The sequence below is a fragment of the Elephantulus edwardii genome, unplaced genomic scaffold, assembly GCF_000299155.1.
Source record: "Elephantulus edwardii isolate Elephantulus edwardi_28Jun2011 unplaced genomic scaffold, EleEdw1.0 scaffold00015, whole genome shotgun sequence".
In the NCBI taxonomy this organism is placed as follows: Eukaryota; Metazoa; Chordata; class Mammalia; order Macroscelidea; family Macroscelididae; genus Elephantulus; species Elephantulus edwardii.
In genome coordinates, this window is record NW_006399765.1 from 19163707 (window position 1) to 19187814 (window position 24108).

The window sequence follows — 24108 nt, forward strand, 5'->3', positions numbered from 1 at the left end:
GGTCAGCTCTGAGTCTGTACTGACCGAACAGAAAGGAGAGTTTCATTATCATCATTATTATTAAAAGTGAGGCTAGTGATGCTTTTGGTCAAAGCTGGGCATTCAGGAAGTGGAGGAGAAGGAATAAAGGGTCCTTGTGCCCATCAAGGTCCTTGGCTGCAGGCCATCCAAGCTGGTTCCATGTAACTTAAGCAAAGGCCAATGCAGTGAAAGGGGCTCTGGAAGCTTGCAGCTTTGACGTGGAGGTTCAAGGCCAGACTTGGAAGGCAAAGGAAGACTGTGAGCGGCAACCATGGTCAAGGTCATGTTGCGTAGACTGCACAGGATCCCAGGGCTCCCACAGTCACCGGACTGAGCCTGTCAGTGTCTCCTCCTTGTGAGTTAATGCAGCTGTTACGTGAGGGTCAGAGTTCTGGGTGGGAGCGTCCTGTGCAGTCCAAGCCCAGGTACAAACCTCCCCGCCAGCTGGGGAGGTGTCCGGTGGGAAGCTGCCTTCCTCTCTGAAATAGCAAAGAGGACCACACACACTTTTACAGTCCTTCCATCCAGAGGTGGGCTCTGTGGTCCTGTCCTTGAATGGAGGCTGGCCTGTGACTGCCTGGGCCAACAAGAAACAGCAGAAGTGGCACCAGGCTGGTTCTGGGCCCAGCTTTAAGAGAACTGATGGCTTCTGCCTTGATGGGTAGGAGCACTGAGCTATGCTGAGAAGACTGGCTGGAGAGACCATATGGCAAGGCCTTAAGATGACCTAGAGACAGGCCAGGGGCACCAGTGAGCCTAGCTTGTTAAGCTGTCGCTGTTCCAACCCAAGGACAATGAATGAAGTAATCTTGGACTCTCTAGTTCAAATGCCAACTGATCCCCAATCTCCAGCTGAGGCCCCAATGTATCATGACACACGAGTTGAACTATGTAATATCTGAACTCCTGACCTACGGAACTATGAGATAAAAGACACTGTTTTTAAGCCATTATGTTTGGAGTCATTTGTCATGTAGTAATTGATGACTGAAACACTTGATGCTCCACCCAAGAATGGGAAAGATGCTCCATTATTGGATGGCCATGGGTCACATCTCCACTCTGGTGGATTTGGCTCTGACCTCTGGTGACCGTGTGTATCAGCACAGGCTGTGCTCCACAGGGGTCTTCAATACTGATTTCTTCAGAGCTGATTGCCAGTTTTTTCTTCCATCCTGCTGCTGCCTGCTGTGTGGGAGAAAGCAGCCAACCTGCGGTTAGCAGAGGACTCTGGTGGCCTGGCAGGTAAGGAGTTGCACTGCCAACCCAAAGGTAGTTGGAACGCACCAGCTGCTCTGCAGGTGGAAAATGCACATACTCCTCCCATGAGATTTACAGCCTCTGAAAACCTGCTGGAGGATCAGCTAGGACTCAGACTCCATCTCTTAAGCAATCAGAGAGTCTTGCACTTAACCATTTAGACCTGACTCTGGTCCAGCCTCATCAGAAAGATGAGGAAGGTTTAAAGAGGGAATTCATTTTCCCAAGGCCTCACAGATCAAATCCCAGTCCCTCCCACTGTCTCAGCCATCACTTGTCATGTGGCTGGCCTCTGCATCAGTGATGGTTGGAGCTGGACATTCCTTATGGGATGGTCTCCGAGCCCGCCCTGTAGGAAGCTGAGCAGGAGTCTCCACACGACCCCTACTCCCCTCTACAGTAAGGGAGCCCCCACATTGCTCTGATCAGGACCAACATCCCATTTGAGAATCTGAACGCGTCCTCGGCTGGCCTCCCCGGGGCCATGCCCACCGCGCCCGCCTGGCTCCCTCGGTCCCATCAAAGCCCCTGCAGCAGTGCGGTTCCTGGGTTCCTGCGGTGCCTGATGCATACACAGGCTTTATTCTCCCTAGCATGCCCTAGCATGCGGGAAGGGGTGCCCTGAAACTCAAGATGCAAATGTATGCAGATGACACGCAGAGGAGGGTGTCCCTGGATGAAAGCGAAGAAAAGGCAATCAGAGCGAGTCCACCCCGGGCGCACGACCCTCCCAGGAGGGCGCCTTCAGCTCAGCTTCCGAGAAGAGCGTGTTCCTTGAAGCAATGTCTTCTTAGCACAGGGGAAGGAAGAGCTGTGGAAATGGGTTCTGGATACTTCCTGACCAAGTGTTCTCAGTTGCTTCAACTAACCCGGCGACGGGGTGGGGTGGGGGTGTGTGTGTCTCTGGGCCTCTGTGGGTTGTCTTGGTCCCAGGGATGGGGGTGCTACTCACCTCGGTGATTTCTAAACCCATGAAGCTTGCAAACTTGCGGTCCCCGCTGCTGGCACCAAATCAAAACCTCGCTCTGGGAGGTGAGCTTTGAGACTGGGTTTTTCCTTGTTTGTTTGGTGTGGGTTTTTTCTTTTTCCCAGTCCCTAGTCTTGGGAAATGATGATGCAAACCGGGGCTTCTCAAGCTGGAGTCACTTGCAGGTTCCTGGGGGGGGGGAAGGGGGGTGTGTAGCAGTGTTGGCAAACCTGGCTGCATATTAAAATCACTGCGGAGCTGGGAAAAAACCCCCTCAGTGCTCACGCTGCACCCCAGACCAATTAAGTCAGAATTGCGGAGGAGCAGACCTAGGTTTCCATGTTGTTTAAAGATCTCAAATGGTTGCGATGTGCCGGTGAATCTGAGCAGTACTGCTGAGCCGGTATTCCATTAGACACCCGTCAGAAGCGTGGTCTTTCCATCCAGTCAGCACCCTTCTAGGCAGGGGGTTCTGAAGTCAGGGTAGATGGCCAGTGGTATGCGGACAGCAGTACCAGAAAACTGGCTGGATATCCAACTGGCTCAAGTAGTGAAACATCTCCCCATCACTGAGAGCAGGTGCCCCCAGATCCCTAGACCCATCCCCGAGACCCTTGAGTGAGACTGTTAGATCCAGGAATAAAAGGGTTAATGATGGCCCTTGGACAGGAGGCTACAGGGAGTGATCTTGATTCCCAGTTCTCATTGGCTGGGACTCCAGGTTGTTGCGTGTTTGGATGCCGCCTCCAGCTATAATGTTACGGTGAGGTATACCTGTTTCAGTCAGCTAGGCCTACTTCCCAGCTACTGGCACTACCTATCCGAGCTTGGCTCATCTTCTTCATCTGAGAAGAAAGATCTCTGAAGAAGCAGAGATCTCAACCTTGGGCGCACATCAGACTCAGCTGGTGGGCTTGTTAAAATCCAGGTGGCTGAGGCCCAGGCCAAGGTTGCTGACTCACTCCGTTCTGGGGTGGGGACAAATGAGGATTTGCATTTCTAACAGCTGACAGATCATACTGCCTGGGAACCACTGAACAAGAATATGTATGCATGAGAGAATGGGGGGTAGGGGGACTGAAGCAGGGCTATAAAAGGGGCAAGACATGCTGCCAAGTGCTCTGTGGCTCACGTGACACACTCCCACTGCTCTGTCCCCTCCATGGCTCAGTGCAGACTGGAGGTCCCCTTGCTGTTTAACTTTGGGTTTCTCTAGGATTAGGGGTGTCCCCCACTGTTCCCTATCCTCTTTGATAACCTGACCAGATTTAGACCTATGGGGCATAAGCATTGAAAAGATGGTGTCCTTCCTCATCCACTAAAGAGCCCTGGTAGTGTAATTGGTTATGTGTTGTGCACTTAACCATAAAGTTGGAGGTTCAAACCTACCAGCCACTCCAAGGGAGAACGGTGGGCAATCTCCTCATATAAAGATTTACAGGCTGGGAAACACGATGAATGGTCACCGTGAGTCAGGCTCGCCATGGTGGTGGCAGGTTTGTTTTGTTTTTGTTTTTGTTTTTTTGGGGGGGGGTTGTTTTGTTTTCTCTGTCCATTTAGGAGTCCTGGTGGCACAGTGGTTAAGTGCTCAGATGCTAACTGAGTACTTATCAAGTTGAACCTACTAACCAATCCTAAAGAGGGAACTCTAGTGACCTAGTCCCTCAAGAGTTGTGCTGTTAACCCAAAGGCCATGCTTCCCTTTCTGGCAGTTCGAATCCAGTTGACATTCTGAGGGAGAAAGATTGGGAGTCTCTTCTAGTGCAGTTTACAGCCTTGGAACCTGCTGGAAGCTTCACTGTGTGTTGGAAACAACTTGACGGCAATGTGTTGAGTGGGCTAATTCAAGGAAGCAAGCTGCCCAAGCCTGCTTCCGAGACACCTGAAACCGTGGACACTGTAAGGGGAAAGTCTACTCGATCCTGTAAGGTCAGAAGAACGTTGTTAGGTGCTGTCAAGTCGAGTATGACTCATAGCAATCCTCTGAACGACAGACCTGAACCCTGTCCTGTCCTCAGCATCCCTGACACATCCCGTGGAGTCACTGTGTCAGTCCATCTCGCTAGAGCTCTTCCCCTCTTTCCCCATCTTTCCAAGAAGTGAACTCAAGAGGACTTGGAATCAATTCAACAGCAGTGGGACAAGAGTCCTCATCTGCTACCCAAAATACATCAACAACACTAAACCTTGAAACGACTGTGTAAGAGACTTAGTCAGAGATCTACTATTTCCCATGCTGGCTACCTTGAAGATTGTTTTTAATATGAAAGAAAAAACTCTCCCCACTAAAAAAAAGTTTTCAACCTGTACTACTTTGGGGCTCACAGTCTTGGCTAAAGGAACTCTGATGGTACTGAGCTGCTAACTGAAAGGGGAGGTCTGCCAAAGGCCTGGTGATCTGTACCCCATGGTGCAGTTCTGCTCTGTCACGTGGGGTTGCTATGAGTCTCAATCCACTTGACAGCACCTAACAACAACAACAACAACCTGCTTTGCTGGGTCCCCAGGGATGTCTGCACCTGCCAGTGGACAATCTAGGAGCAGAGGAACTGGTCACCTGGTGTCACCTTTCCCTTCCACATCTCTCCATCCACAGGGCCATCCCATCCTGAGGACAAGAACTTCCCACCTTACAGGAAATGCTGATTGACTGTTTCCTTTTACCTTCTCAGCCCCCTTTTCCCCTAAAAGTCCCTGTTGTTGTTGTTTTTGTGTACTGTCGAGTTGGAATCGACCCATTGCTGACCCTCCAGTGGGTTTTCAGAGGCAGTTAATTGCACGGGAGGAGACTGCCCATCCTTCTCCTGCAGAGCAGCTGGTGGATTTGAACTGCGTGCCTTCAGGATTGCAGTGCAACTTCTTGCCACTAGGCCACCCTAGGCCATGCAAATGGGTAGCATGTGCCAGCTGTTAACGTAAAGTCTGGCAATCAACTTCTTCTCAAAAATGAAAGAGTTAAATCCCTAAGGAATACACTTCTACTTTGACACGGCTGAGGTGGCTATGAATCAGGGTCAACATGAGTCAGAGTTGACTCAAAGGCAACTTTTTTTTCTACAGCCCAGTCCAGTCCACGCACCTGTCCCTGGTGTTGGTTCCCAGGCTTTGCCCCCTCCCCTGCACCGCTTCCTTCCTCATTGAATCCAGTGACTTGTCTGATCATGAGTTTCGGAGTCAGGGCTGAGGCTAGAGCTCAGTCACTCATCTGGGTAACAGAGAGCAGCTAAGCCATCCTCTGTGCCTCGGGTGTCACCTTTAACATGGGCCGCAAGCCCTGACTCCTGTGGGGGCCGCGGGCTTCAGGAAGCTCGGATCTCAGAGGGGATCTGCCATGCTGTACAAATAAGGCGTGACAGACCAGGATGTTGTTGTCACAGGCCATTGAGTCGAGTATGACTCATAGCGACCCTGTGAACACAGGTCTGAAACCCGTCCTAGCCTGTGTCATTCTCACAATCTCTGACACCCCCGAGTCCATTCATTGTGTCAGTCCAACTCATTGAGGGCCTTCTCCTCCTTTCCTGACTCTCTACTTTTCAAAGCATGATGGCCTTCTCATTGTGTGTGTGTGTGTGTACCATCAAATCAGATCTGACAGGAGGAAATTGCCCCTTCTCAGCAGAGCATCTGGTGGATTTGAACAGCGCACCTCTGGGATTGCAGTGCAGCTTCTTGCCACTAGGTCACCAGAGCTCACCAAGCATGATGTCTTTCTCCAAGGCTAACAACATGCCCAAAGTACACGAGACGTTTCGTCAACCCTGCCTCCAAAGAACACTCTGGCTGCACCTTCTCCAAGACAAAGCTTTTCTTTCACTACTCACTACTCAAAGGCATCAAACAAGTTATGTAGATTACTGATCCTCAAAGGCACCACACTAGGTTTGTGGACTACAATAATGGGATTGATTAGTGTAACCATCCCACCAGGCTGAAACTGAGCAATCTGAGAGACGGAATATGAGACTCTTACTGCAAGCCAAAAAGGAGAAATAGAAGGTCCAGCAAACACCCATTTTGAACCAGATTCCTGCCCGAGTCAGACGGGGACCTAGAGGAGAGCTGCTGTAGCAGCAGAGGAGAACCAGAGATGAAAGTGAGGCAGAGCTGACCTGAGACCACCACCTCACAGAACCAGAGCCAGAGGCCTTCACCAAGCAGGTGTAAGAGAGCTTTGTAACACCAACTTAGCTGAGAGACTGAATGTCGGAAGGCCTGAGAGCACACTTGAGGGGCTGTCCTGATTGAAGAATTGTGTCCTGTTTCCAACCTGAATTGTCCTTTTGGGTTTTGTTTGTTTGTTTTTAATTTTATTATTTTGTGTGTGTGTCCCGTCAAATCGGATCTCACTGGTACAGGAGAAGATTGCCCCTCCTTCTCCAGCAGAACATCTGGTGGATCCAACCTGAATTGTAACGTCTTGTTGTTGTTATGTGCTGTCGAGTCGCCCTTGACTCCTAGCGACCCTATGTACAAAAGCCCTAAACCCTGCTCTATTCTATGTCAATTTTATTGTCTCTGACGCACCTACCCCCATTGTCCCAGTCACTGAATCAATCCATCTCATCGAGGGTCTTCCTCTCTTTCACTGTCCCTCCACGCTCCCAAGCATGACGTTCATCTCCAAGGACGGGTTCCTCCTTGCAACATGTCCAAAGTAGGTCAGACGAAGCTTCAGAATCCCTACCTCCAAGGAGCAGCCTGGTCTCACCCTCTCTATGACGAAACTGTTCTCCTACCAGTCCATGGTGTATTCAGTACTCTTTTCCAGCACCACAGCTTGAAGGCATCAATTTCCCTTCTATCATCCCTAGTCTTTGTCCAGCTCTCTGGTGTTTAGCAGGTAATTGCAAACACTTTAGCCTAGATCAGGTGCACCTTAGTTTCCAGACTGACATCATTGCTCTTCAGTACTTTGGAGAGGACTCTGACCACAGACTTTCCCAATACAATTCGTCTTTTAATTTCCTGGCTGCTTATAACAACAGTGTTGATTGTGGAGCCAAGCAAACTAAAGCTGTTAACAATCTCAATCTCTTCACCATCTATCATGATGCTGCTAATTGGCCAGTAGTAAGAATCTTTGTTTTCTTAACATTGAGCCTCAATCCATATTGAAGGCTGCAGTCCTTGACCTTCTGCAGCTGATGCTTCAGGTCCTCTGCAGCTGATGCTTCAGGTCCTCTGTAGTTTCAGCAAGCAGGGTTGTGTCAGCTGCATAACGCAGATTGTTGATGAGTCTTCCTCCAATCCTGATGCCGCACCTCTCCTCATAAGAGCCCAGCCTCCCATATAATCTGTTCTGCATATAGATTGAGAAAGTATGGAGATAGGACACATCCCTGACATACACCCTTCCCACTTTTGAACCATGCAGTGTTTCCTTGCTCTGTTCTGACAACTGCATCTTGGTCCAAGTATAGGTTTCACATAAGGGTCCCTAAACCCCCCTGAAGTGGGGACTGTCTCACCTCTTTCATTCCCCTCCTGTTTTGTAGGTGAGGAACTGGAGACCTGGAGAGGTGAAGTGACTTGCTTAACATCACAAAGCCAGTAAGTGGTTGCTGTAGTTGTGTTGGAAACCACCCATAACTGACCGTCCAGCAAGTTTTCAGAGGCAGTAAATGCTCTGGGGGAGATTGCCCAGCCTTCTCTCCCAGAGCAGCTGGTGGACAGACTCAAACTGTGCACCTTTGGGATTGCAGCTCAGCTTCTTGCCACGAGGCCACCAGAGCTCCCTGTTAGTAACTGGTAGGAGGTGGGATTTGAACTCATAAGTTCTTGTACTATAAATCTACATTCTATCACTTCTCCACTGAAGGTGCACAACACTGACATGTGGGAGGCATGACTTACTATTATTAAGACCTTACAGAGACAGCGTGGGGATTCCCATCACCCTGGGGCTAGGGATGGTAGGGGTGTGTATGGTGGAGCAGGGCAGGCACTAGGTGATGTTCTCTCCCTGGAGGCTAGGCTTGCGATGCCCTCACCCTCCTGGCTCATGCTAGACACCCCAGTGTCTCTTCCGTATCCTCTTGGGTGGCCTTACCCTCTCTGGAGGCTTTGGGAGAAATGCTTGGAGTTCCCCCATCCTAGTTGAGGGGAGGGCTCCTCGTCCCGTGAGGCTGAGCCCACTATGAGGTGGCGTGTCAGCCAGTTGGTGACTCAAGGCTCCACGATCAGCCAGCCCTCTCCCCTTCCTGATGGGGGTCTCCACCTGGGTAAGGGTCTTGGAGCCCAAGTCATACTCCCTGGTCAGGGTTCCTAGACAGAGAGGTGAGGGTAGACCAGGGGGAGTATATCCTTTCTCAGGCCCTTAGCTAAGCTGTGTTGTGGTAGGGAAGTGGGGAAGGGGATGTGGTAACCCAAACCACTTCCTGCCATTACTGTGTTGAAAACCAAGCTCTTCTCAAGTTCCCCCTGATGGAGGTGGAGAAGTATCAGAGACCAAAGGGGGAAGTTGGGTGGTTGGGAAAGGGCTATGAGTTGGACTGACCCCAGGAATAGAGCCTGGTCAGTTTGTCAAATCAAGGTTGGTCAAAGGGCCAGCTGGCACAGAAGGAATTATAACTAGATAATTCACTCATTGTCTTCGGTTTGGAATCAAGTCACAACTGACCAGGAAGCTGTGGTGGCCTCGTGTTTAAATAGTTGGGTTGCCAACCCAAAGGCATATGGTTCGAGTCCATTAACTGCTCTGTGGGGGGAAAATGGGCAACCTTCCCATATGATTGATTATAGTCTCTGAGAAACCGCTGTAGGGTCAGCTATGAATCGGTTCTGATTTGACAGCAATGAGTTGAGAAGCAGCTCAGAAGACAGGCCTGGAGATCTACTTCCAAATAGTCGGGGATTGAAAACCCGGTGGAGTCAAGTTCTCCTGACACGTATGGAGTTGCTGTGAGTTGGATGCAATGGCAGCTACCTCTTGGATGATGGTGAGGAGACAATGAGGCACTTGTACTTCTAAAGAAATGGTAATTCAGCTTTATTATTATAACTTAAAAGGGAAGAGGACTTTGTCCCAGGTCACACAGCTCGAAAGTGGCAAAGCTGGGATTGAACACTTGGACTGCAAAGCAGATGCTTAAAAATTAGTGAACTTCAATTGTCTCCATCCTATAAACTCCTTAAGAGATAAAGTCTGCAGAGTGACTAGCATGTAGCAAACCCTTTAAATATAATATTGTTAAATTGTCATCATTGTTCTTCTCAAATAAGGCAAATGTAGACCTTGCCCCATGTCTAAGGAGCCCTGGTGGCACAGCAGATTGACCTTTAGTCTCCCAACCAAAAGGTCCGGTGGTTTGAATCCACAGGAACAGGAGGATACAATCTGCTTCTGTTAAGATTTACAGCCCGGGCAACCTTATCGAATAGCTTATACACTGTTGATGTGAGTTGAAATAGACTCAATGCTAATGGATTGGTCTTGGCCTCTGTGGTGTTAAGGATATATTGTTCCAAAGGCTTCCCTGGCCATTGACTGACTTTGCAATGTGGATGGGTGGGAATACGTGAATAGCACACAGAAGCTTATTATTCCACAAGAGGATTGGCTAATCTCTCCATTAAATTGAGTGGATCCAGCAGCAGACTAGACGAACCTGACCACCAGCAAAAAAGAAGCAAGAGAATATCACCTTTGGGAGGTCAGAGATTCATGGGCCAGCCAGTCCAGGGCCTACAGGAGCAGCAGAGAACCAGAGACCTGACACGAGGTGGCGTGGACCCTGTGACTGCTATGCCGTGGAAGCAGAGCTAAGAGCCTTTTGCCCAGGTTTGTTGAAGGACTGGGAGTTGGGGTGGGTGGGAAGGAGAGCCGTAATTGGCAGGACTAAGAGTCTAGAGCCATGAGCCTGACGGTGCCTGTGAGCACATTTCAGAAACCACCCTGAGTGATTGTATTCTGCTACTAACCCTTTTGACTTCCCTAATACAGTTCTGTGAGCTCTTGCAAGAGATTTTGGACCCAGTAAAGCAGTAAGATTGGTGTTGGGATGAGTAGAAAGAGGGGCAGGAGCATAGGGAACATGTCTGACCTCATGGGAATTGGTTTTGTGTTGTTGTGGGGAATAGCTCCCTTTTGTGGAGGAGGTAAAGGTCAGATATGACTGTCCCCATGTGGCCTTTTACTCTTTTATCTCATACTTGATCCCACTCAGCCCTTGCTCTTTTTACAGCCTCATCCTGGAAGAAGTAATGGAAAAGAGGTTGGTAGTTACTGGCAACTTCAAGTTCAACAGAGTAGAACTGCCCCATCGGATTTGTGAGCCTGTAACAGTCATGTGATTATACAGTAACTGCGACAATGGGTTTGAGCATGGTGGAGATCATACGGAAAGCACAGGGAAGAGCAAGGTTCGTATCATCACGAGGAATTGTAGTCAGCTTGATAGCACCTAACACCACCACCACTGTGGGCAGACCACCAGGTCTTTTCTCCCGTGGAGCCTCTGGGTGAGTTCTGTTGCAAACCGGACGCAGAAAGAAAGCAGGGACAAGAGGAAATGAGTTCTGAAAAAGAGGGAAGGCTGAGGCAGTGGTCCTCGCACAGCTTAGCACTGTGAAAAGTCCCCTTTCTTAGTCTCCCTATGGTTTTTATTTAGTTTAGGCCAATCATCCTCAAAAATGTTCACTCTCCGGAGACTATATTTTCCTTAAACTTAAGTGTTGCCGACATAACAATGGGTAAGCTTAATCTTTAAACTAAGACCAAAGTTCAGATATGTCATCCCCTCCGGTAGGAGGCTGGGTAGAATTCTCTGTTTGCAGAGGGTGCTCAGTCCTGTCTGGACTCTGATCTCAGCTGTGGTCACTATGCCAGGCAATCCATTGAGTTCAATCTACTGACATTTTGGGTAAATACCAACTGCTTGACCACTACGCCACCAGGGCTCCTGCTAATGGCATAAGTGATGAAACCTAGAGCTGGGGTAGGATAGAAGGATTGAAAGGGCACCTCGTGATCTTCCCATTCTTTCATTTTTCAGCTGAAGAGCCTGAAGTGCAGAAGGGAAAGGTCTTATTCCAGATCGCACAGCCCGACTAGAGCCAGGCCAAGGACCCAGGTCTCTTAATCCCTGGCTGCAATCATGGTCTTGACATAGATAATGAAAAGCCAATCACAAAGGCTTCCAACACGCCCTACACTAAACATTTTCTGTTTGCTTTCATGTTATCCTCACACCATTTGGGGATACTCAGACTCTCATTGCTGTTGACTCTGAACCAACTCATAGCTGACCCTCCATTGGGTTTTCAAGGGAGGAGATTGTCTTACACCCAAGGAGTGGTTGGCAGATTCCAGCCACTAGAAGCACCACTTTGGGGTCATCAGTGTAATTCTACATGGACTCTGCCAACAGAGTTCCCTATCTAGGGAACAAAGAGTCCTTTTTATAGCTGAGGAGACACGTTGAGAGTTGTGAAGACAGATGCTTGAAGCACTGGAGGAAGAATGAGAAGCCATGTGTACTGACTTCCAGATCCCACAAACTCTCCCATGTGCTGCCCTCAAGCATCCAGCCCGTCTAAGATAGGGGTTGCCTCTATGAAAAACAGTTTGGCACTCCCTTAGAAAATTGAGACTAGAAATGCCATTTGATCCAGCAATCTCACTACTAGGTTTGTATCCCAAAGATAGAAGAGCTGCCATGCAAACAGTGATATGCACATCCATGTTCATTCCAGCATTATCTACAACAGCAGAGAAATGAAAACAACCCAAGTTTTCATCAGTGGATAAATAGATGAATAAATTACGGTACAGTCATATACTGGAGTACTATGCAACACTGAAAAACAATAACAAATTAATGAAACACCGCATACTGTGGATGCATCTGGACATCAGGATGTGCGAAGTAAGTCATCCACTATTATGGTGTAAGCCCATTATTGAGGAAATCATTCAAAAAAATGGACTCAGAAGAAGACTGTGACATCAAGATAGGAGGGAGGAAGACTATTCAACAACTTGCATTATGCAGATGACACGATCTTGCTTGCTGAAAGTGAGAAGGAGCTGAAATGCTTGCTGTAGAAAATCAGACTTCAATATGGGTTACATCTCAACATCAAGAAGACACAAATCCTTACCATTGGGCTGATAAGCAATGTCATGATAGATGGTAAAGATTGAAATGGTCAGTGATTTTTGTCTTATTGAGATCCACAATCAATATCCTTGGCATCAGCAGTCAAGAAATCAAGACATGTTGCAATGGCCAAGTCTGCTGTCAGGAACTTTTCTAAATTACAGTGATATCAATTACATTTACAATGAGCAATGACATCAGTTTGAAGATGAAAGTGCACATGATTTAGGCCGTGGTCTTTTCAGTCACTTGCTATGCAACTGAGAGCTGGACAATGAATAAAGATGAAAGAATAAGAATAAATGCTTTTGAGAAGAGTAACACATATCCCATGGACTGCCTAAAGAACAAGCAGTTCTGTCTTGAAGAAGGTGAAGCCAGAGCACTCCTTGGAGGCAAGGATTGTAAAGCTTTGTCTCACATACTTTGGGCATGTTATTAGGAGGAGAAGGCTATTGCTTGGAAAGGTAGATGGTCAGCAAAAGAAAAGACCTTCAACATCTTCAGAGACGCACGGACACAGTGACTGCAGCAATGACTGTGAGTATGTCAGAGATGATGAGGATGGCACAGGTTAGGGCAGGGTTCACATCTGTTGTTCACAGGGTTGCTGATTTGTACTTGACTCAGTAGCACATAACAACCACAGGGAAAGGTTTACACAGCCATTCTTGTATGGTTACCAGGGATGGGAAGGGAAGGAGAGGGGAGTAAAAAGAAATAGGTAAGTTGGGTGAAGGGGAATATATTAAACATAAATATATTAAGGTGTAGATCAGGTATTATAATTAATTAATGAACCAAATGTTAGTTACAAGCCATGAATACAAAGTGTGCATAATTGAATGAAATTGTAATTACAATATTAGAAAATGTATGAAAAATAAAAATGATTTCTAAATTTACACACACACAGAGCTAAAAATAAAGAGATTTAAAAGACATAACAACAAAAGACAGGGGATTCCCTAGGGGAATTTCCCCATTCCTGTGGATGGTGTGTGAGTGTGTGTGTGTGTGTGTATAAAGTTTCTGATAAGGTCTGCAGTTTGCAAAACGCTTACCACTTGTCTGTGGTTTTAGAGCTCCTGCCCTCCAGGGAGGAGTGGAGTCCACCCCTGCCTGTTGGGGAGGGGTGGAGTCACTGATTTAATTAGCTGTGGCCCTTTAAAGCCCTCAGTCACCAGTTGCCACAGTCTGACACTCTTCTGTCACCATGAGCCCCTGGTGGCCCCTGGTCCTGACACTCCTGGTGCTGGGCTGCTGCTCCGCTGCCCCCAGACCCCAGCAGCCCACGGTCGTGGTCTTCCCGGGAGATTTTCAATCCACTCTTAGCAACCAGCAGCTGTTAGAGGTAGGCAGACAAGCTGGTCCAGAGTTGGGGAGGGCTGGCTAGGAAGATGCTGAGTGTCACCAGGGAGGGCTTGTTGCCTCAGAGGAGAACAGGGGTGCAGGGACAGGTACTGGGGAGAGGGTCCTGTGCAGACAGTGATGGCTAAAGGAGATTTCTATTGGCCAGTGAGGATGGCCAGGGTGGGCGAAAGGATTGGAGGATTCTAGGGTGGGCATGGGTTGGGGTTTCTAGAGTGGGTATTGAAAGGGCGAGCATGGGCAAGGGATGAACACTGAGGAGTCCAAGAAAGGGCCAGCAGCCTCCGAGAGCGGGAAGGTTACTAGTGTATCCAGAATACCAAGTTCTGAGCACAATTCCTTATTGCTGGACCTGAGCACCTGAACAGGTGGAGTGGTAGCTCAGTAGAGTGGACAAAGGGACCCTCTGGGATGTCTTTGGCATGCTCAGCTGCCTGTCATGGACCCTCCTCACTCTCAGGACTACCTGTTCCGCTATGGCTACACCCGAGTGGGCGAGATGCGCCAGGACGAACAGTCCCTGGGTCCAGCGATAAAGCGTCTCCAGAAACGGCTGAGCCTGCCTGAGACCGGCCAGCTAGACAGCATCACTCTGGAGACCATTCGAGCACCGCGATGTGGAGTCCCTGATATAGGGGGCTTCCAGACCTTTCCAGGGCAGGTGAAATGGCAGCATCGCAACATCACATACTGGTGCGACAGTGTGCCCTACGCGAGGCGGGGAGGCCATCCCCGAGGGAAGGCGGGGAACTCTTCCTCTTAGACAAGCCGTGGGTTTTACTATTTAACACCCACCCAGGGCAGTGGCAGCAGCTGCCCTCGCCTGGGCCTCACGCCTTCCTCTCCCCTCTCCATCCTCCTTGCCCTGCAGGATCCAAAACTACTCGGAAGACTTGCCCCGCGATGTGGTCGACGACGCTTTTGCCAGAGCCTTCGCGGTGTGGAGCGAGGTGACACCGCTCACCTTCACCCGCGTGTACCTAAAGGACTGGAGGGACACGAAGGACGTGGACATCGTCATCCGGTTTGGTTATCAGGGTGAGGACCTAAGGCGCACGCTGGTGGGATCCTCACAGGACAGAGAGGGAAGGCGGGCTAAGGAGAGTGGAGGGGGCAGGGATCCGGATCTGCCCCTCCTGCTGGTCCCCCTACTCCGGGCCCTGAACCCCCAGCCCGCTGACTCCCTTCCTTCCTGTGCACCCGCTTCTCCAGAGCATGGAGACGGCTTTCCTTTCGATGGGAAGGACGGGCTCCTGGCACACGCCTTCGCCCCGGGGGACGGCATTCAGGGCGACGCCCACTTCGATGAAGATGAGCTGTGGACACTGGGCGAGGGCGTGGGTGAGATCCTGAGCCGCTCTGAGCCCCCGTTCTCCCCTCGAGTGCCCCTATTCCCTTCCAGCCCCCTTTCTCCCCTCGAGTCCCCTTTCTCCCCTCGAGCCCCCATCTCCCCTCGACCACCCTTCTCCCCTTCTCCCCATGCATCCAGCACCAGCCGCCCTCACCCCGTCTTCTCCCCTCCCCCGCCCCCGCAGTGGTCGGCACCCGCTTTGGAAACGCGGACGGCGCCCCCTGCCACTTCCCCTTCACCTTCGAGGGCCGCTCGTACACAGCCTGCACCACGGACGGCCGCTCGGACGGCATGGCCTGGTGCAGCACCACGGCCGACTACGACAGCGACGGCCAGTTCGGCTTCTGCCCCAGTGAGAGTGAGTGCGGGGCGGAGGCGAGACGTGGAGGCGGGGGGAGGCGCTCACCGCCTCCACGGGGTCAGCACCCTCGAACCCTCGCTCTGTCACTAGTGCCTTGTTCTCTGAGCCCTGCGTCCTCATCAGCGAAGGCAGGGGAGGGCGGGCTTACAGGTCTGCGGGTCAGTGAATGAACTCGTGGCACCTTGGGGTGACGTTGCTGTGGGGGCCCCGCAGAACTCTATACCGAGCACGGCAACTCGGACGGCAAGCCCTGCGTGTTCCCCTTCATCTTCGAGGGCCGCTCCTACTCGGCCTGCACCACCGATGGCCGCTCGGACAACTACCGCTGGTGCGCGACCACGGCCAACTACGACCAGGACAAGCTCTATGGCTTCTGCCCGTCCAGAGGTAGCGCCTCTCCAGCTCCCAGACTCCGCCCACTCCCTGGCCTCTCATTGGTCCCTGAAACGCGCTTCCTCCCGCCTCCGCTTATTTCGCTACACCTCATTGGGCCTGAGGCCCAGCTCCGCCCACAGTCACAACTCTGCCCCGATTTCTAATTGCCCGGTCCCTTTCACAACAGCTTGACCTTGAAATTCATGCTTGGGCTCTACAGTGGCTCCTGCCCCCAGAGTCGGCCCGCCTCAGTTATCTGCGAGTCCCCAAACACGTCCTCAGCTCAGACAACTCAAATGCTTACCTTGCAGTTGGAATCCTCTCATAGCTGACCAGGTTTTCAGAGGCTGTAAACCACACAGGAGGAGATTGCGGTCTTTCCCAGATCAGCTGATGCATTCTAATTGAACGCCCTTTAATTGGCAGTGCAGCTTCCTGCTGACTAGGCCACCAGAGCTCCAATTCTGGTAATGGTAAAAAGCAATCCCAAAGACACTGGTTCACTGCTCCTGAAAACGCTCTGCAGAGTCAACTATGTGTGGGTTCCGACTGGATGGCACTCAAGAACTACAAGTAGCTCTAGCTCCTTTCCTGACCTGACCCTGGCTCCCAATGGATTGGCTCACCCAAGGCCTTGGGGGTCTCTCTCTCCAGTTGATGCAACAGTGACTGGGGGCAACTCTCCGGGGGAGCTGTGTGTCTTCCCCTTCGTCTTCCTGGGCAAGGAGTACTCGTCCTGTACCAGCGAGGGCCGCAGAGATGGGCGTTTCTGGTGTGCCACCACCTCAAACTTCGACAAAGACAAGAAGTGGGGCTTCTGCCCAGACCAAGGTGGGCGTGGCTCCGAGGCTCCTGGACTGGGGGTGAGGCTGTGGTCAGGGGCTCTGGCGCTCAGATCTCGGGCTCCCTCTACCCTCCAGGTTATAGCCTGTTCCTCGTGGCAGCGCACGAGTTCGGTCACGCGCTGGGCTTAGAACATTCATCGGTGCCGGAGGCACTAATGTACCCCAAGTACCGCTTCTTGGAGGGGAATCCGCTGCATGCGGACGACGTGGCCGGCATCCAGTATCTTTATGGTGAGGCTATGGAGCATGGGTGCAGGGAGGGAGAAAGAAGGGTGCTGCTGGGCCATTAACACTAGGGAATGAAACCCCAACATCTGATGGAGAGCTGGGATTCAGACCCTGTCTGTCAGTGCTTGGAGATGGCAATTAGCAGCCTAGACTCCAGGATTAGATGGACGTGAGTTCACAAGCCAGTCCAACCACTTCCTGGTTAGGTGACCTGTTACTTCACCTTTCAGTGCTTCAGTTTCCTCCTCTGTGAAATGTGGTCACTAATAGAACTTGCTCCTGGGCTTGTTAGGAGGCTCTGAATGAGTTAGAAAAATGCTTATCGCACAATAAGCACCATGTGTGTTTCTATTGTTATCATTTGCCATTATTATTATTTCCTGATTTTCAAGATGAGGCTATTAAAGTCCCAGATTTCATGGAGTTTCTGTAAGTGAAGATCCCCCAGTGTGATTTGGGACTTGTGTCTGTCTCATGTCTCCTGACACAGCCCTGGGAGGCATAAATATGGACAAATGAAAGGAAAGAGTGTGAGTGGTAGTGACACACCCGTGGCTGGGGAGAGGCAGGTGCTAACATGAAAGGTGGAGGGTGTGGGGCAGATAGAGGACCACTGACGGCCTTCCAGAAGCTTCTGTGGGCACAAGGATGAAGGGAAACAGAGGTGTCTCATGCAGTCTCTCTCTTTTAGGTCCTCGCCCGCAACCTGACCCACGACCTCCAACAACCACTACAGCTAAACCCCAACCCACCGCTCCCCCAACAGTCTGCCCCACAGGACCCCCAACTGTTCGCCCCTCAGAACGCCCCACTCCCGGTCCCACTGGCGCCCCTTCACCTGGCCCCACGGGCCCCCCTTCACCTACTCCTACGATACCCCCTACTGCTGGCCCATCTGCAGCCCCCACAGAGCCTCTGAATCCCGCGGATGATGCCTGCAATGTGGACATCTTTGACGCCATTGCAGAGATCAAGAACCAACTGCACCTCTTCAAGGATGGGTGAGGGGCCAGGGGGTCGGGGAGGTGAGGGGCTTGGAGAGGGCACCTTCCTCCTCTGGCTCACTGTCTGCCTCTCTCGGTTCACGTTCCCAGGAGGTACTGGCAATTCTCTGAGAAGAGGGGCCGTCAGCTGAAGGGCCCTTTTCTTATCTCGGACACGTGGCCCGAGCTCCCTCAAAAGCTGGACTCTGCTTTTGAGGACCCGCTTACCAAGAAGCTTTTCTTCTTCTCTGGTCAGTTTTCTCTTCACCTCCCCTGTCCTCACGTCTCACCACAAGGAGGATGGAGAAGTAGAGGGTTAGACAGTAAAACATCTTCATGCTCAAGTTTATTACCAAATCCCAGTTGCTGTCAAATCAGGTCCGATTCACAGAGGCCTCCTCTGGTGTCAAAGTGGAAGGACACACCATAGACTGTGGTATTTGGAAACAGTTTGCCAAGCCTTTCCTCCGTGGTGTCCTCCGTGGTTAGACTCAAGTCAATGGATTTGGACCAGGGTGACCCTATAGGGCCAGAATAGGATAACCTCATAAGATTCCTAAAGCTGTGAATCTTTGCACAAACTGAGTGCCTCATCCTCCCCTCCCCTCATCCTTGTGGGCTTGAACCGCCACTTTTTTAGTTAGCAGTCGCATGCTTTAATCATTGTACCAGCAGAGCTCTACAGAGATTTGAGGGGACTGAATTCCAGCCTTCCCGCACCACAGACTTGCAGTCTTGAAGCTCTGCCCCTTTGGGACCCAGAGTACAGGCACCAGGGTCTGGGAAAGGTTTCCTTGGGTTCTATCCTTCTCACCTTTGAGGAGAATGTGGACCCCCCCCTTCCAAGTCCCCAGACAGATGAGACCTTTTTCTCCTGCAGGGCGACAGGTGTGGGTGTACACAGGTGCATCGGCGCTGGGCCCGAGACGCCTGGACAAGCTGGGCCTGAGCCGCGACGTGGCCCGTGTCACCGGGGCCGTCCCGCGCGGCGGGGGGAAGGCCCTGCTGTTCAGCCAGGAGCACTTCTGGAGGTGAGAGCGGCGGCGGCCGGCAGGGGGAGCCCTGGCGCTGTCACCTGCCCGCAGGCTCACACCTGTCTGCCCGCTGCAGGTTAGACGTGAAGACGCAGAAGGTAGATCCCAGGAGCGTCGGCCGAGTGGACTTGAGGTTCCCCGGAGTGCCCTTGGACATGCACGACATCTTCCAGTACCGAGGTGAGGGTGTGATCTGGAGACAAGAGAGGGTCCCTTCTGTTAGACCGAGGCCAACAGTCCAGCGTGGGGTGACTTTCAGCCACAGAGACCCTCCCTACCCTGATAAAACAAGAACTGAGGGACACAGCCAGGACCAAAATTTCCTGCCTCTCCTGCTGGAGACTCTCCTCTTTCCCTTTATAGGACACACAGTTTGCCTGGAGGCCCCCTGCTTTATTAAACAGTGATTACCAAGTGCCTATGATGTGGTGGGCATGGTGCTGCCACCGGGGGTGGGGGGTGGGGCACATGAATGAAGAAGACAGTCCATTGCTGTGTGCCTTTGGGCAAGTCCCTGCCACTCTCTGAGTCTCTGTTTCCCACTCCCAGGAAGATATTTGGAGTTTTCTCTTCTTCTCTCACTGTTTACATTAATCAGCTGACCAAAATATTGTTTTACTTTAACAAAGTATTTTTTGATCTGTCAAATTTCACCCTCTCTTTCACTTACACCCTGTCCAAGCCATACACTGGCTGTCTAGCATCTTTCACACATTTCCTGGGAGTAGGGGTGGATTAGGACTGGAAGGCAGTGGTCTTGGGGGTGACCTCAGACTTATTCCAAGGTCAAAGGATCCAACATGCTGTGACTGCAGCCTTCATCTTCATCACCTCCCAATACTCCTGTCATTGATTCTGCTCCACCCACTCCCACCTCCTGGCAGCTCTTTGTACCTAACAAGGTCATTCCCAGCTTGGAGTCTTTGCACCAATTAATTGCACTGTCAGTTTCTAAGGCTCATCTCCCAGATTGTCACCTGGCCGTCTCCCACTCATCCTTCAGGTATCAGTGCTAAGGCCACTTTTTCTGAGAGACCATCTCTGACTTGAATCAATATTTCTCTTCTTCCCTTCCACTTCCCTCCATTAGCTTTTTACATAGTCAAACCGAGTATCATTGGTTTACTTAATTGCTTGGTTTTCTCAAGTGTCTTGCCTTACTTACTCGAGTGAGCTCTGGTGGCTTAGTGGTAAGGAGTTGCACTGCTAACCCACAGACACACAGTTCGAATCTCCCAGCCACTCTGTGAGAGAAAGGTGGGCAATCTCCTTTGCATTAAGTGCCTCTGAAAACTCACTGGAGGGTCAGCTATGATGGCACATGATAATTAGTGCCGGAGTGTAGGCCTGTGCGTTTGTTGACTACAGTTCCAGTGCTTCAAACGGTGCTTTGCACAGAGGCCTCCAATGACTGACTATCAGTTGAATAAATGAATTGAGTTTGTTGATCGAATGAGCACATTTTGTGTGCATTGTGCTGGGAATTGAAATAAGTTAGCCATTCATTTTGCTTCTAGTTCATTCACAGAATATCTGCCCAGTGCCTTCTGGGTACCAGGCTCTGTGCTAGTGTTTTGGATCTAGAGGTCTGTGCAGATTGGAAAGATCTGGAAAAGGCAGGAAGGATGAACAAGAAGATCTTGTTCCCGTTTCCAGATGTGGGAGGGTCAGGATCACCCTTTTCACACCCGCCTCTCTCTCACAGGGAAAGTCTACTTCTGCCAGGACCGCTTCTTCTGGCGTGTGAGTTCCCTGAATGAAGGGAACCAGGTGGACCAAGTGGGCTACGTGACCATTGACATCCTGCAGTGCCCGGAGACCTAGGGCTCTCCGTCATGCTCCGTCAGTGTGGGAAGGGTCCCCCACAGAAGAACCCAGTTTGCTGGATACAGACTGGTGGGTCTGTCCTAGGGGAGCGGAAGGAGCAGCGATGGGCTGGCCCCCTCTTCGCACCTTCCTTTTTCTCTTGGAATGTTTTTAATAAACTTGCATTGTCTAGCTTCTCTAGGAGAAGCGAATTTGTATGTCTGTGGCTGTGGATTTACTTCATGGATAAAGTGCTTACTGGATATCAGGCATCATTCTGAGCATTTCCTAAGTATTTGCAAGTTTCATCCTTAAGGAGCCCTGGTGGCCCTGTGGTTAAAGCACAGGAGGGGGAAAGAGACTAACTGAAAGTGCAGTGGGTGGAACCCACCAACCAGGAAGTGGATGTCTTCAGGAGGAAGACTGGGAGTGTTACTTCTGTAAAACTTCACAGTTTTGGAAACCCTGTGGGCCAGTTCTGTCCTCTCTCGTTGCTGTCAAGTCAGCTGACCCTCCAGCAGGTTTTCAGAGGCTGGAAATTGCATGGGAGGCGAGATTGCTTATATTTTCCCCATAGAGCAGCTGGGGGATTCGAACTGCCTGCCTTTGGATTGGCACTGCAACTCCTTACCCACTAGGCCACCAGAGGTCCCTTTCTGCCCTAGAGGACAATTATAATACAGAATAAACTCAACAGCAAAGGTGTATTTTTTCATTTTGTTCAGTCAATCATTTAAAAGGAAAAGATGAAACAAACCAGTTGTCATGGAGTAGATTCCAACTCCTGGGGCCCTGTGGCTGTTAGAGGTTTGTGCTCCACTGGATTTTCAATGGCTGATTTTTCAGAAGTGGCTCACCAGCCTTCTGAGGTGCCTCTGGGTGGACTTAAGCCTCCAAATTTCGATGAGTAGCTGAGCGTGTTAATGGTTTTCGCGCTCCAGGGACTCCATTCAATCCTTACAATGACCCTATTAGGAAAGTATGCGATGATGATTAGTTTTATTTTACTAGAACAGAAATGGCTTGCCTTCATCAACCAGCTCTGGGCCCCTTGCACAGAGCCTGGCTCTGTGCTGGGTACTGGACATAGAGAGATGGTTGGTCCTAAAATCAGAGTCAGTTCTTTAAACTGCTCCCCCTCATACAGGGTTTCTCAAGCATAGCACTACTGACATTTGGGGCTGACAAACAGGTTTGTTCCAGAGAGGGTGAAACCAGGCTTCTCCTTGGAGGCGAGGATTCTAAAGCTCCGTCTAACATACTTTGGACATGTTGCAAGGTGGGACCAGTCCTTGGAGAGGGACGCCCTGCTGGGGAGGGTGGAAGGACAGTGCAAAAGAGGAAGACCTAGATAAGATGAATGGACTTACTGCCTGGGGTACTGAGGGTAGGTGTGTTAGAGACAGTGAGGTTGGCTCAAGATAGAGCAGGGTTCAGAGCTGTTGTACATAGGATTGCTGTGAGTCACAACACCACATAACACCAACAACAACAACAATCATTCTTTGTCAGGGAGCTCTGGGGGTATAGTCTGTACAGAGTTGTGCTGCTAACGCATCGGCCATGTTTCTCTCGTGGTTCGAATTCAGGAGGGAGCTCTGAGGGAGAAAGCTGGGCAATCTCTTTCCTCCTGTTAGATTGACAGCCTCAGAAACCCAACAGAGGCTCAGCTATGTGTCAGTGATGACTTGAGGACAATGGGTTGAGTGCAATTCTTTTTTGTGGAGGGCTGTCCTGTGCCCTGAAGGATGTTTGGTGTCTTCCCCAAGGACAGAGTAGAGTTAGGCAAGGAGGGATCAGTGACCAGATTCTAGACCAATCTGGAGTGTTACTGTGTGCCGTTGAGTAGGAACAGACTCGTAGCTGACCGTCCACTGAGTGTTCAGAGGCAGTAAATCACACGGAGAAGCTGCTGGGTTCCTTTCCCTTCGGTGTCGTCCCTGTGGGAGACATGGAGGTGATCATAAACTTGCAGCTCATGCCCTGATGACTTTGGTTGACTCTCACAGTGGTCTAGATGTCAGTAGCACTCTGTCTTAATTCTTGCTCTTTCCGCCTCTTTTCATTGGGGTGAAGTCAGAACTGACTCACAGCTGACTCTCCATTGGGTTCAGCGGCTGTAAATGGAATGGGAGGAAAGGTCCCATCTTTCTCCCTTGGAGCTGCTGGTAGATCCAAACCACTGAGGAATGGGGTTTTGGGGTTAGCAGCACAACTCCCTATGGACTAGGTCACCAGGTTCCCGTTTCAATTATCCAGTGTTTCTTTAAGAGACATGACAAAAGGGATCTCTGGTGGCCTAGTAGCAAGAAGCTGCGCTGCAATCCCAAAGGTGCATGGTTCGAATCCATCAGGCGCTGTACTGGAGAAGGAGGGGCAATCTCTTGTACCAGTGAGATCCTATTGTACACACAAGGAAAAAGTAGGGGGGAACAAATGAAGTTATTCCCTCATAGTGTAGGAGGCTTAATTCAGATGACCAGCTCTAGTGGAATTCATTCTCTGTCAGTTTGGAAGAAGACTCTCACTTCCTTCACTCAGTATCTGCAGGCCTGGCATTCCCTGGAGATTTTCACATAGCTTGGCCTTCTCATGTCAAGGATCTTCTCAAACAACACACTCCATTCCTAATCTTCTTCCTTGGTGATGCGAAGGTTCTCTTCTCCTCTGGCCTCTCTCTTCTCCTCTCTCATAAAATAACAGGTGACGCAAACCACGGCTCAGGGAAAGTCCCCTTTCATCAGATCAGGGCTCTTACCTAATTAAGGATGGTGAATCCTATCCAGATGCCCTAACTGCTTAGCGGATCACGTCTCCCATCGCATCACGGGGAACGACTCCATCATTTATATAACTGCCTTTCAGTCTGTGCACTAACATCATAGAAGTTTAGATTTATAACGCAAAATGTCCTGAGAATTACAGCCTAGCCTCGTTGATGATGCGTATTTTTGGAGACACAGTTCAATCCATGACACACACATCCCTCTCCTCAGTTGTGACAACGAAAAATGTCTCCAAACCATTTCCAAATGTCCTTTTGGGGTCACGTTGCCATCATTTGAGAAGTACTACTCTTGTATCACCAACATCTAGACAAGTGCCCCATCATGAGCGCACATTTAATACATTTTCACAAACTGAACATAGCCAGAATCCAGCTCAAGAACCAAAAGATCATCAATGCCCCAGAAGCCCCCTCATGTCCTTTGCAATCCCCACCCACTTCCCCCCAGGAGTAGCCACTACCGTGTTTTCTAACAGCTTAGATAGACCGAGTATCTTTCTCCTTTATTTAAACACTTTCATACATTATGCAGTCATTTGCATCTGCTTTCTTTTGTTCAATGTTATATTTGTGTGATTCATCCACATTGTTCTGTAAATTGTAGTGCCCATTCTT

At 50.4% G+C, this 24108-nt stretch overlaps 1 protein-coding gene across 1 annotated transcript; it reads left to right on the plus strand.

The window, feature by feature from the left end:
- Window positions 1-13567: 13567 nt before the first annotated feature.
- On the plus strand, window positions 13568-20723 carry MMP9 (matrix metallopeptidase 9 (gelatinase B, 92kDa gelatinase, 92kDa type IV collagenase)). The gene is made up of 13 exons (XM_006881741.1): window positions 13568-13705; window positions 14183-14415; window positions 14594-14760; window positions 14935-15063; window positions 15258-15431; window positions 15648-15821; window positions 16464-16640; window positions 16730-16885; window positions 17574-17883; window positions 17977-18116; window positions 18746-18896; window positions 18976-19079; window positions 20605-20723. Exons 1-13 carry the CDS (start codon window positions 13568-13570, stop codon window positions 20721-20723), a joined length of 2172 nt encoding a protein of 723 aa, XP_006881803.1.
- Window positions 20724-24108: the final 3385 nt, after the last annotated feature.